This window comes from Eschrichtius robustus, chromosome 18 (genome assembly GCF_028021215.1).
Source record: "Eschrichtius robustus isolate mEscRob2 chromosome 18, mEscRob2.pri, whole genome shotgun sequence".
Classification (NCBI taxonomy): domain Eukaryota; kingdom Metazoa; phylum Chordata; class Mammalia; order Artiodactyla; family Eschrichtiidae; genus Eschrichtius; species Eschrichtius robustus.
The window spans coordinates 7941977-7956076 of NC_090841.1; the positions used below are offsets into that span (position 1 = coordinate 7941977).

The 14100-nt window shown below is 39.4% G+C and overlaps 1 protein-coding gene and 1 long non-coding RNA gene across 3 annotated transcripts in view; one reads left to right on the forward strand and one right to left on the reverse strand.

Annotated features, from left to right (window-relative positions):
- The window catches only part of LOC137752201 (uncharacterized), a 103933-nt gene extending 100160 nt beyond the window's left edge, over positions 1-3773 (reverse strand). Inside the window, exon 1 of the long non-coding RNA XR_011071083.1 lies at positions 3532-3773. This is a non-coding gene — a long non-coding RNA (uncharacterized lncRNA). The remainder of the gene's footprint in view (positions 1-3531) is intronic.
- Positions 3774-4308: 535 nt separating this feature from the next.
- USPL1 (ubiquitin specific peptidase like 1) overlaps positions 4309-14100 on the forward strand; it is a 39272-nt gene continuing 29480 nt past the window's right edge. For both annotated transcript variants that reach the window (XM_068526872.1, XM_068526873.1), the window contains exons 1-3: positions 4309-4405; positions 12688-12853; positions 13370-13498. In XM_068526872.1, the coding sequence (XP_068382973.1) occupies positions 12755-12853; positions 13370-13498 (228 nt within the window). In that variant the 5' untranslated portion in view covers positions 4309-4405; positions 12688-12754. The remainder of the gene's footprint in view (positions 4406-12687; positions 12854-13369; positions 13499-14100) is intronic.

Sequence of the window (14100 nt, forward strand, 5' to 3'; positions counted from 1 at the left end):
TGAATCTTCATCTATCTGACTCTGTGTCCTATTTCTAAACTGGATCCAAACTTCAGTAGGGAAAAGAAAAAAAAGGGGGGGCAACTTATCAACCTTTAAACTAAGTACAAAGTACTATACGGGTATTTTGTGCCCTTGTGGAGTTTATGGCCTATTTGGGTATAAACTAGAACACCTGAAAGGTTACATAATAATATAAGAATTACGTAACAAATATAACCTATAAGAAGCACATAATTACTACCAAATATGTGAGAAATTATGATCACCTTTGAGAATCAGAAAATCTGAAGGAGAAAGGTAAAAACACAGATGCCGTGACCTCCCCCATGCCAAACCCATAAAATCAGGAATGGGACCCAAGCAACTGCATTTTTAATAAGTTCTCAATACAATGCTGACCCATACCAATCTATCAATAAGAACCCAAGATATACAAAGCAAGTGCAATGACTCTGGAAAAAAGGAGCATGCTATGATGTAGCAAAGGAAAGGTTATAGCAAACAAAACTTGAAGCAAACTTTAAATTATATGCACAAAAGTTCTCCGCGGGTTCATGGTCAAGAGGCCAAGAGGCACATGAAAAGATGCTCAACATCACTAATTAATAGAGAAATGCAAATCAAAACTACAATGAAGTATCACCTCACACTGGTCAGAATGGGCATCATCAGAAAATCTACAAACAACAAATGCTGGAGAGGGTGTGGAGAAAAGGGAACCCTCTTGCACTGCTGGTGGGAATGTAAATTGATACAACCACTATGGAGAACAGTATGGAGGTTCCCTAAAAAACTAAAAACAGAACTACCATACGACCCAGCAATTCCACTACTGGGCATATACCCTGAGAAAACCATAATTCAAAAAGAGACATGCACCCCACTGCAGCACTATTTACAATAGCCAGGACATGGAAGCAACCTAAGTGTCCATCAACAGATGAATGGATAAAGAACATGTGGCACATATATACAGTGGAATATTACTCAGCCATAAAAAGAAATGAAATTGAGTTCTCTGTAGTGAGGTGGATGGACCTAGAGTCTGTCATACAGAGTGAAGTAAGTCAGAAAGAGAAAAACAAATACCATAGGCTAACACATATATATGGAATCTAAAAAAAAAAAAAAAAAAGTTCTGAAGAACCTAGGGGCAGGAATGAAGACACAGATGTAGAGAATGGACTTGAGGACATGGGGAGGGGGAAGGGTAAGCTGGGATGAAGTGAGAGAGTGGCATGGACATGTATACACTACCAAATGTAAAACAGCTAGTGGGAAACAGCTGCATAGCACAGGGAGATCAGCTCGGTGCTTTGTGACCACCTAGAGGGGTGGGATACGGAGGGTGGGAGGGAGATGCAAGAGGGAGGGGATATGGGGATATATGTATACGTATAGCTGATTCACTTTGTTATACAGCAGAAACTAACACAACAATGTAAAGCAATTATACTCCAATAAAGATGTTAAAAAAAACCTAAGAAACATGGCAAAAAAAAAAAAACAAAAAAAAAATAAATAAATATGTGAATGCCTAGCACAAGTGTACTGCCAAAAATATCAATATAGGTTCACATTCCTTAACCAAAACCCAGGGGCTGAATGTGTTTTAGAAATAAGAAATTTCGGAAATTAAAGAATGTCACAAGGCACACAAACCATTATGTAACACCTCATATACCAGTGGCCAAGAGCAGCACCCCATAATCAAACATATTAATATTTCTTCAGCAAAACATATGCGATAAATACAGAATATATATAACTTTTCATTAGTTCAGGTTGTAGTTTGCTACCAAATGAATTTTGTCTCCAAGCTTAAAACGTTTCTGGTTTCAAAGCCTTCTGAATGTTGGAATTAGATACGAGACTACAGACTGTACTCACAACGGTGCTGCTAGAAAATATGGTTAGTCACTTCGACATTCATCTTTTTGATGAGCCCAGAACAAGCAGTTATAGCAGGCAGCTTTTATATCCCATGTTTGGGCAGACTTGTTTTGTTATTAAGGAATCCAATCTAGCAGAGGGGGGCAAAAGCTGAAAATGTGAGAAGAGGAAAAAAAAAATCCTAATTGTACAACACTGTATTCCTATTGGGGCTGCTTATTATTAATTTATAAAAAACTCCATTTGATTAAATCATGTTAGTTTTTTAAATGAAAATAGGTAAATAAAACTTCTCCTGACAGGAGTTTTATACATTGCTAACAAGGGTATGGAGGCAATGAGCTTGAATCCTACTGGAAGGTAACTGCACTCTTGGGGACCAATGTTCATAGAAAGAGGCATTCCAAATATATTGGTGAGAAATAAGCAGAAATGTACACAAATTTTCTCACCTTCGGACCATTACTCGAATACAAACGAAAGGGGAGTTTTCTAGTCAACCTCTCCTTATTGACTTCTACATTAGTATCCTTCCTTTAATCGTATAAACTCTTTTATGCCTTTTTCTGCTTTTTACAAGAGGAAAAGTTCTGGAATCAAAACACAGCACACACTAAAATCCATTCTTTTCTTTCCACAACTCAAGCCCCACCTCCATTTTGTTTCTGTTACTATTAAAGAATTTCTCCCGGCAAAAAATCAAATTTGCACTAAAAGACTATAAATCAACTTTGCAGACAACAACGACTGATATGATTCAGTTTGGGCATGTTGACTTTCAATCTTAAAATTTTAGCGACATTTTAACTGAATCAATTATTTGTTCAATGCATGACGTTTTCAGCAAGTGTTCATTACAAAAAAGTGTATTCCATTCTAAAAATGGAAATACCAGGGGTGAAAAAGAAAAACCTTCTGAATTACCGCTACTATTTCAGGAAGAAACACTTACTACATCCTCGCATTTTCATCATAACTCATTAAAATAAAAGAAAATCTAATTAGCTAGATCTGACAACCAATACACCGGCACGTTAGGTATCTAGTACAACCACAGAAAAGGTAAACAAAAACCAACCAGCCTATTTTTCAGTTTTCTGGAGAAAAACAAAACAAACTCTCTGTTGGATTCTTGGCCATTTGCATTCAGAAGAACCGAAAACTAAAATTCCTTCTCACTGAAGAATTTCTTGGTACACGGGACTTCCTTCTCTATACCATCCTATCAAAATTATCAGCATTATTCCAGAATATAATTAGTTTGAGACCACTTTAAAAAAAAAAGCCACAGTCCAAAATGCCCATGGTGATTATTCTGTAAAGAAATGGTCAGAAACTACAGATTGTTAATCCAGGACACAACTCAATCGAGCGAAGGACGTCTGGAATATGCTGCCCCCAAGATTCAGAACGCAGACTCAGAAATAGCACGCGCGGTCACGATGTCCCTTAAACCACATGACCTTCCTACGAAAGCAGAGCCTTAAACTTAGAAACTCCATGAGAACTCCCCCCTCCTCTGAAGTTAAAACAAGGCAGGGCAGCTGAAATGAGCGCAGCAGGGACACGTCGGCCACTGCCTAGTAAGAATGGGTCCTGGAGAGCAAAGTCCCTGTGCTCGGGTACTCCCCTTACCGTTAGAAGATCTGGGAGGGAGGAAAGGAGGAGAAACACCCAGAATCCTGGTGGAAAAGCCCCTGGCCTCGCAGATGGGGTTTAGGGAGACAGGGAGGGGCAGCTCCGTGTGTGGTGACCCTTTGTGAACACGCTCTGTGGCAGCTCGGCTCTCACCGAAGCTTTAGGAGAGCGCACTATGGGGGCCTCGCGCGGCCCGCCGTCGCGGTGACCTCGGCGCTGCAAGGAGGCGCCGGCCAAGAGCCTCCATCGCACCCTCCGCCGGCTGGGGAGCCCTTCCCTCCTCGCCCGCCCACCCACCCACCCACCCAAGTCACTCAAGGGCGCGTCGCCTTCCGACCCGGGCTCGCGCGGCCAGAGCGCAACGAGACGCGTTCCCGTTTTTTTCCTCAGCGTAATCCCTCCGCTGCCGACCGCGCACTAGTTTTAATCACGCCCCACCCCCTGGCCGCCGGCGTCACCTCCGCCACTCGAGCGCTTTCCAGCAGCTTCCAGAAATGTCGCCACCCCAAACCCAGCCACTCACATATGGCGGGCTCTGCAGCCACCGGCCCCGCCCCTAGTCGTCGCCGCAGCTGAAACTGCGACTGCGGCAGCCGGGCGGACAGCCACGCCTCTCTGCGGAGGCCTGACGGAAGTGCTCCCGTCCTCGCCTTCCCCGCCACGCTTACGTCCTTTCGGGCCCCGCGCGGGGCAGGAAGGGGAACTCTTTAGCCGCGGACTCAAACCGGAAGCTGCTTTTCTAGCTGAGGGGCCGGTGGGGGAGGGGCAGGCTGAGGGGAACGTGGGTTGAACGTTGCTCTGTGGTGTGGAGCTCAAGCCGGAACAGGAGTTCGGAGCGATCCGGCGCGAAGAAGGGGAGGACCCGCGGCAGGTAAGGGAGAAGACGGAGTAGTTTCCCTCAGCTCCTGAAATAGGGCAGGGGGACACAGCTGGGGTGATCGATGGGACGGTTGCTCGCTGAAAGGAGGGGCTAGACTGGGAGGGGGAAAGGATGGGAGTAGGTTCAGGTGGGAAGGCGTGGTGGTTAAGGTAATTAGAATGGAGTCACAGATTCATTCGTTTGAACTCAGAGAGGTAAATGCTGAAGAGAAACCAGAGTTTCCCCCGCCCCCGCTTTCCCAAGGAGCGTGGAGACGGGGAGAATTAACGGAACCCTGCTCCTCCTCGGTTTCCAAGGTTGGGTTTTGCAAGTGACGTGTCTTAGTCTGCGATTCTGGACGGCTGGGTTGGGTACCAGACAGGGCTGGGCGCCGAAAGCCGATCCCGTTCCTCGGTCTCAAGTCTGCTGTGGCCTTACCTTTGACAGTTCGCGTGCCCACTTGGTCTTGGAGGGAAGGCTCAAACGGGTATAAGGCCTTCTTCGAACAGCTGGTTCTCTGGGTTTCCCCATTTTGCACATGGGGCTGTGAATTAAGCTTAATTGCTTCTTTCGCTATCCCCAGAGCCAACTTCACACTTTGGTTGTGCTGCAACTGGGTCCCTACTGGGTTAGCAATTGACATTCGGGCTTTTGGAGCATCAGTGGATCACAGAAGTAATGAGAAGGGGGGGCATCGTGAAAAAGATGGGGAAGTTGAAGTGAAGTAGAGGAGGGTAAGGCTGGAAAACCAGTGGTCTCATAGTGCTGTGAGCTTTAGGTCATAGCACTACCTTTAGGTCATACTGAGCTGTTTGGACTTTCCTGTAATCAGACCGGAGTCAGTAGAGGATTTTAAGTTGAGCAGCGACAGACTCAGACTTGTTTTATAGAAGCGTCACTTTGGCATGATACTGAGTGGGAATGGGATAGAAAGAGAGGTGGGGATTTGAGATGCTTCCAAAGAACTGTCCGTAGGATTTGATGACTTTCACCAAGTAAAGAAGAGGGAAGTGAAAGAGTAGAGAACCACTCAAATTTTTCTTTTTCTTTTTTGTGCGCGTCGTGTGACATGCGGTATCTTAGTTCCCCAGTTCCCCAAACATGGATGGAACCCGTGCCCCCTGATTTGGGAGGACGGAGTCTTAACCATTGGACCGCCAGGGAAGTCCCGAGAACCACTCAGATGTTCTAGTTTGTGTGTTTGTAAGGATGGAGGTGCCAAAATCTAGGTGAGATACAAGCAAGAGGAGCAGGAACAGGTAATTTTGAAGGGAGGACAATGAAGGCAGTCATTTAGAAACAAATTAAGTTGTAAGAATCACCCCAGGGTTTTGTACATAGGACCCAGTAAATTGTATTTGGAAGACCTGAATAGCCTACCTTTGGTATTTTTTTAAGTGGATTTTCTTTTGGATGTTCTGCATGTTAAGGATTTCAACCACCAACCTGCCTGTTTTTCCCATTGAAATGTTGGGTGATAGGATCAGGAGAGCAGATTTGAAGGCTCCTCATGTTTTACTTATAGCAGAGAGAGAGAGAGAGAACCAGCTGGAAAAGTTTTCTTCACCCCTCAGGTGGATGGAAATTTTCATCAAAAAAAATTTGTTCAAGATACATAGCTTACCAACTTCTCTTTTGAGAATACTGCATAATGATCCAAGCTATGCTGCATATTTTCTGCATAAAGTATAAAATAGCACCAAATAGTGGTTGAAATGTACTATATGTCAGGTGCTAAGCATTTTATGTGTATTATCACATTTAATTCTTAGAACAAACTAACCTCACAAATAAATTTCTGAACGTAAAGTTCATGCTTTTATCCACTCTGGAACCAGAAGTTTGACACTTTATTATATAGTTCCCTTTTGTGAGTAGATTATAAATAGAACCAGCCAAAGTTAACAAATTAGTATTGTCTGTGAGGAGCTTAAAAAGAAAAAGTTATCACTACACTTGTTTTTACCCTTTTGGCAGTGGTTCTCAATGGGGTGATTTCCGCCCCTCCCCCTGGGAGCGGGGAGGAGGGAGGGACATTTGGCCATGTCTAGAGACATGGTCACAACTGAGGGGTGGGTGCTGTTGGCAACTAGCACATAGCGGTCATCGATGCTGCTAAACATCCTCTTAACACACAGGGCAGCCCTCACAACAAAAGAATTATCTGGTTCAAAATGTCTGTAATCCTGTGGTTGAGAAACCCTGCTTATGCGTATTTCTTTAGGAATAGCATATTGAGATCCACTGATACTTTTTTCTTTTTGCATATTTGAATTTTATTTTATTTATTTTGTATACAGCAGGTTCTTGTTATCTATTTTATACCTATTAGTGTATACATGTCAATGCCAATCTCCCAGTTCATCCCAACACCACCCCACCCCCCACCACTTTCCCCCCTTGGTGTCCATACAGTTTGTTCTCTACATCTGTGTCTCTATTTCTACCCTGCAAACCAGTTCATCTGTACCATTTTTCTAGGTTCCACATATATGCGTTAATGTACGATATTTGTTTTTCTCTTTCTGACTTCACCATGTATGACAGTCTCTAGGTCCATCCACATCTCTACAAATGACCCAATTTCGTTCCTTTTGATTGCTGAGTAATATTCCATTGTATATATGTACCACATCTTCTTTATCCATTCGTCTGTCGATGGGCGTTGAGGTTGCTTCCATGACCTGGCTGTTGTAAATAGTGCTGCAGTGAACGTTGGGGTGCATGTGTCTTTTTGAATTATGGTTTTCTCTGGGTATATGCCCAGTAGTGGGATTGCTGGATCATATGGTAGTTCTATTTTCAGTTTTTTAAGGAACCTCCATACTGTTCTCCATAGTGGCTGTATCAATTTACATTCCCACCAACAGTGCAAGAGGGTTCCCTTCTCTCCACACCCTCTCCAGCATTTGTTGTTTGTAGATTTTCTGATGATGCCCATTCTAACTGGTGTGAGGTGATACTTCATTGTAGTTTTGATTTGCATTTCTCTAATGGTTAGTGATGTTGAGCATCCTTTCATGTGTTTGTTGGCAATCTGTATATCTTCTTTGGAGAAATGTCTATTTATGTCTTCTGCCCATTTTTGGATTGGGTTTGTTTTTTTGATATTGAGCTGCATGAGCTGCTTGTAAATTTTGGAGATTAATCCTTTGTCAGTTGCTTCAAAATATATGCAAATATTTTCTCCCATTCTGAGGGTTGTCTTTTCGTCTTGTTTATGGTTTCTTTTGCTGTGCAAAAGCTCTTAAGTTTCATTAGGTCCCATTTGTTTATTTTTGTTTTTATTTCCATTTCTCTAGGAAGTGGGTCAAAAAGGATCTTGCTGTGATTTATGTCATAGTGTTCTGCCTATGTTTTCCTCTAAGAGTTTTATACTGTCTGCTCTTACATTTAGGTCTCGAATCCATCTTGAGTTTATTTTTGTGTATGGTGTTAGGGAGTGTTCTAATTTCATTCTTTTACATGTAGCTGTCCAGTTTTCCCAGCACCACTTATTGAAGAGGCTGTCTTTTCTCCATTGTATATCCTTGCCTCCTTTGTCATAGATTAGTTGACCATTGGTGCGTGGATTTGTCTCTGGGCTTTCTATCCTGTTCCATTGATCTATATTTCTGTTTTTGTGCCAGTACCATATTGTCTTGATTACTGTAGCTTTTTAGTAGAGTCTAAAGTCAGGGAGTCTGATTCCTCCAGCTCCGTTTTTTTCCCTCAATACTGCTTTGGCTATTCGGGGTCTTTTGTGTTTCCATACAAACTTTAAGATTTTTTTGTTCTAGTTCTGTAAAAAATGCCACTGGTAATTTGATAGGGATTGCATTGAATCTGTAGATTGCTTTGGGTAGTATAGTCATTTTCACAAGGTTGATTCTTCCAATCCAAGAACATGATATGTCTCTCCATCTGTTTGTGTCATCTTTGATTTCTTTCATCTGTGTCTTATAGTTTTCTGAGTACAGGTCTTTTATCTCCTTAGGTAGGTTTATTCCTAGGTACTTTATTCTTTTTGTTGCAGTGGTGAATGGGATTGTTTCCTTAATTTCTCTTTCTGATCTTTTGTTGTTAGTGTATAGGAATGCAAGAGATTTCTGTGCATTAATTTTTGTATCCTGCAACTTTACCAAATTCATTGATTAGCTCTAGTAGTTTTCTGGTGGCATCTTTAGGATTCTCTACGTATAGTATCATGTCATCTGCAAACAGTGACAGTTTTACTTCTTCTTTTCCAGTTTGTGTTCCTTTTATTTCTTTTTCTTCTCTGATTGCCATGGCTTAGGACTTTCAAAACTATGTTGAATAATAGTGGTGAGAGTGGACATCCTTGTCTTGTTCCTGATTTTAGAGGAAATACTTTCAGTTTTTCACCATTGAGAATGATGTTTGCTGTGGATTTGTCATATATGGCTTTTATTATGTTGAGGTAGGTTCCCTCTCTGCCAACTTTCTGGAGAGTTTTTATCATAAATGGGTGTTGAATTCCGTCAGAAGCTTTTGCTGCATCTATTGAGATGATCATATGGTTTTTATTCTTCAATTTGTTAATATGGTGTATCACATTGATTGATTTGCGTATATTGAAGAATCCTCGCATCCCTGGGATAAATCCCACTTCATCGTGGTGTATGATCCTTTTAATGTGTTGTTGGATTCTGTTTGCTACTATTTTCTTGAGGATTTTTGCATCTATATTCATCAGTGATGTTGGTCTATAATTTTCCTTTTTTGTAGAATCTTTGTCTGATTTTGGTATCAGGGTGGTGGTGGCCTCATAGAATGAGTTTGGGAGTGTTCCTTCCTCTGCAGTTTTTTGGAAGAGTTTGAGAAGGATGGGTGTTAGCTCTTCTCTAAATGTTTGATGGAATTCACCTGTGAAGCCCTCTGGTCCTGGACTTTTGGTTGTTGGAAGATTGTTAATCACAGTTTCAATTTCATTACTTGCAATTGGTCTGTTCATATTTTCTGTTTCTTCCTGGTTCAGTCTTAGAAGGTTATACCTTTCTAAGAATTTGTCCATTTCTTCCAGGTTGTCCATTTTTATTGGCATAGAGTTGATTGTAGTAGTCTCTTATGATGCTTTGTATTTCTGGGGTGTCTGTTGTAACTTCTCCTTTTTCTTTCTGATTTTATTGATTTGAGTCCTTTCCCTCTTTTTGTTGATGAGTCTGGCTAAAGGTTTATCAGTTTTGTTTATCCTTTCAAAGAACCAGCTTTTAGTTTTATTGGTCTTTGCTATTGTTTTCTTTGTTTCTATTTCATTTATTTCTGCTCTCATCTTTATGATTTCTTTCCTTCTACTAACTTTGGGTTTTGTTTGTTCTTCTTTCTCTAGTTCCTTTAGGTGTAAGGTTATATTGTTTATTTGAGATTTTTCTGTTTCTTGAGGTAGGCTTGTATTGCTATAAACTTCCCTCTTAGAACTGCTTTTGCTGCATCCATAGGTTTTGGATCGTCATGTTTCATTGTAATTTGTCTCTAGGTATTTTTTGATTTCCTCTTTGATTTCTTCAGTGATCTCTTGGTTATTTGGTAATGTATTGTTTAGCCTCTATGTGTTTGTGTTTTTTACGTTTTTTTCCCTGTAATTGATTTCTAATCTCATAGCGTTGTGGTCAGAAAAGATGCTTGATATGATTTCAATTTTCTTAAATTTACTGAGGCTTGATTTGTGACCCAAGATGTGATCTATCCTGGAGAATGTTCTGTGTGCACTTGAGAAGAAAGTGTAATCTGCTGCTTTTGGATGGAATGTCCTATAAATATCAATTAAATCTATCTGGTCTACTGTGTCATTTAAAGCTTGTGTTTTCTTATTAATTTTCTGTCTGGATGATCTGTCCATTAGTGTGAGGTGTTAAAGTCCCCCATTATTATTGTGTTACTGTTGATTTCCTCTTTTATAGCTGTTAGCAGTTGCCTTATGCATTGAGATGCTCCTGTGTTGGGTGCATAAACATTTGTAATTGTTACATCTTCTTTTTGGATTGATCCCTTGAGCATTATGTAGTGTTCTTTCTTGTCTCTTGTAACATTCTTTATTTCAAAGTCTATTTTATCTGATATGAGTATTGCTACCCCAGCTTTCTTTTGATTTTCATTTGCATGGAATATCTTTTTCCATCCCCTCACATTCAGTCTATATGTGTCCCTCGGTCTGAAGTGGGTCTCTTGTAGACAGCATATAGATGGGTCTTGTTTTTGTATCCATTCAGCAAGCCTGTGTCTTTTGGTTGGAGCATTTAATCCATTCACCTTTAAGGTAATTATCGATATGTATGTTCCTATGACCATTTTCTTAATTGTTATGGGTTTGTTTTTGTGGGTCCTTTTCTTCTCTTGTGTTTCCTACTTAGAGAAGTTTCTTTAGCATTTGTTGTGGAGTTGGTTTGGTGGTGCTGAATTCTCTTAGCTTTTGCTTGTCTGTAAAGCTTTTGATTTCTCTGTTGAATCTGAATGAGATCCTTGCCGGGTAGAGTAATCTTGGTTGTAGGTTCTTCCCTTTCATCACTTTAAATATATCATGCCACTTCCTTCTGGATTGTAGAATTTCTGCTGAGAAATCAACTGTTAACCTTATGGGAGTTCCCTTGTATGTTATTTGTCGTTTTTCCCTTGTTGCTTTCGATAATTTTTTTTTGTCTTTAATTTTTGCGAATTTGATTACTATGTGTCTCGGCATGTTTCTCCTTGGGCTTATCCTGCCTGGGACTCTCTGCCCTCCCTGGACTTTGGTGGCTATTTCCTTTACCATGTTAGGGAAGTTTTTGAGTATAATCTCTTCAAATATTTTCTTGGGTCCTTTCTCTCTCTCTGTCTCCTTCTGGGACCCTTATAATGCAAATGTTGTTGTGGTTAATGTTGTCCCAGAGGTCTCTTAGGCTGTCTTCATTTCTTTTCATTCTTTTTCTTTATTCTGTTCTGCAGCAGTTAATTCCACCATTCTGTGTCCCAGGTCACTTATCCGTTCTTCTGCCTCAGTTATTCTGTTACTGATTCCTTCCTAGTGTATTTTTCATTTCAGTTATTGTATTGTTCATCTCTGTTTGTTTGTTCTTTAATTCTAGGTGTTTGTTCTTTAATTCTTCTAGGTCTTTGCTAAACATTTCTTGCACCTTCTCGATCTTTGCCTCCATTCTTTTTCCGAGGTCCTGGATCATCTTCGCTATCATTGTTCGATTTCTTTTTCTGGAAGGTTGCCTATCTCCACTTCATTTAGTTGTTTTTCTGGGGTTTTGTCGTGTTCCTTCTTCTGGTACAAAGTCCTCTCCCTTTTCATTTTGTCTGTCTTTCTGTGAATGTGGTTTTCCTTCCACAGGCTGCAGAATTGTAGTTCTTCTTGCTTCTGCTGTCTGCCCTCTGGTGGATGAGGCTATCCTCCACTGATACTTTTCTAAAAAGCATTTTTATTTTTGAAATTATTCCTTGGCTTGAATGGTGTGTAAAGTTTATACAGCGGGAAACAATAGCATAACTAGTTTTTGAAGTGAATCTGTGAGCCCCAGTTTCCTAGGAAGTGGTTGTTACAGAATCATGGATTCTTGGATTTGGGAAATATTTTGCTTCAAAGTGTTTTACAACATCCCTGTGAAGTGGTGATTCACTCTGCTTAAAGTTCTCCTTTATCTTGTTTTCCTTGTATTTTAAATCCATATCTAAACCACTGTTGACAATTACTTTTCCCTTACACTGAGCTCCAGTTTCATAATTTCAACTTTACTAAATGTGATTCTACTCCATGGGTCTACACTCAAAACATTGTACGATTGACGGTGTTTATATTTTTGTTCTGTTACAGATTATTTACTTTAATGTAAAATAGTATTTTGTTGGCAGCTTTTATTCAAAAAGTGGCACTGTTCTCAGTTGGTGATGTATTCTTGGCAGTTGAAAGCAATAGGAATGTATGGGGTTCTTTTGTCCTTGTTAAGTAATGGCACAATGGATCTGTGTTTTATTTAAATATTTTCTTGGTATAATGCTTACAGATTTGTTTCGAGTTGTGCGTAGACTAAAAACTTAGGTTTTCAAGGTCTCGTCAATATATTTAAGTAATAGCTATCTCTATTACAAGTTTTGATAAATTTGCTTACACATGAGTCTACTGTGAAGACTGGTCCTATTGCCAGTTTTTGCCCTCTCTCCACAAATTTGCTAGATCTTTAAATAAATTTAGGTATTTTGTTTTCACTTCAAGATTACAATTTCAGAATATGTTTAACATAAGATATATAGTTCTCAAAATATACTTAATATACATACATTTGATAAAAATTGTCTATTAACTTTTTTTTTTCCAGGGTTCATTGAAAAATCCTTAGTGATATTGACATGTTTCAAGTGACATAAATTAGCCAATGACTCGGAATGATGGATTCCCCGAAGATTGGAAATGGTTTGCCAGTGATTGGACCAGGGACTGATATAGGGATATCTTCACTCCACATGGTGGGGTATTTGGGAAAAGTTAGTGAACTTATTTTTTGCCTCAGTGCAAAGTTGGTTTTTTTCTCTCCTATTTTTAAGACTTAAATTTGGTTTTAATTTTACCAGTTAATTTTTTAAAAATTGTATCTTCCACGGAAATCTTACAGTAATGGCGAAAGATTGTTCTCTGTTTACCTCTCTATGTTTTATTGATATGTAAAAGTAGAAATAAAACATAGACCGTATAGTTTACTATTTGAAAATGTTGAACGTATTTTCAGTGACAGTTGACATTACTTTTTGTCTTGCAGATAAAACTGATGCTATTTTTAACACTTAATTTAATATTTAAAACTAGAATATATTCTTTCTGGAACAATAGCCGTATTAAAGCCTATATGCATTTCTTTTATTTGCCATCTTTAAGATACCTTGCCAGGACACTTCTAGGTGAAAATTGTACATTTTTTTTCTGTTTACTTTTCCGTTTAACTTTTTGTAATTTGATACAATCTAGGAATGTCTATATTTTAATTTACTTTTTTTCTCTTTTAGAATTATGATTCAGCTAAAGTACCGTCAGATGGGTATTGCCCTGCTTGTAGGACGAAGGGAAAGTTAAAAGCCTTAAAGACTTACCGAATTAGTTTCCAAGAATCTGTCTTTTTGTGTGAGGATCTGCAGGTAAAGTATTAATCTTAGATGGTATTGAAGTTTTCGCCTTTTGCTTTTTTCTTCAGTGTTTAAATTTGTACTCATTTTGTAGTTTTTAGACTGTATGTTTTTAATATGTAGATAGTCTCTAGATCTGTCTGGTATGTAATTTTAAATATTTTGTTTTATTTTGCCACTTGATTTCCTGAGTTATTACATGAAGATGTTTGTTTTAATTGTCATTAGACTTGTGAGAAGAGAGAATATATTTCAAGATTTTTTTTTTTAAAACCTTGTGGGGGTCCTTTTAGCTGTTGTTATTCTCATGTGTTGGTTTATTAACTTTGGGACTTATTGAAAAGGTTATTAATCTCTAAATATTATGTACTTAAGGCTCTAAATATCTTAGAATTGTAGTAATTTGTACCCACTAGTACAACTTTTTACACAGGAGCTCGTTAAATTCCATAATACTCTATATTTTACTGTACTTGACAACTTATGAAACTGTCATATACATACTTAATTCTCAAAACTTTGTAAGGTAGGTATTCCCATGTTGTGAATAAGAAAACAGATGCAGAGTGTTTAGGGACACAACATCTTCATAAAGCAGCAGAGCAGTGATTGGA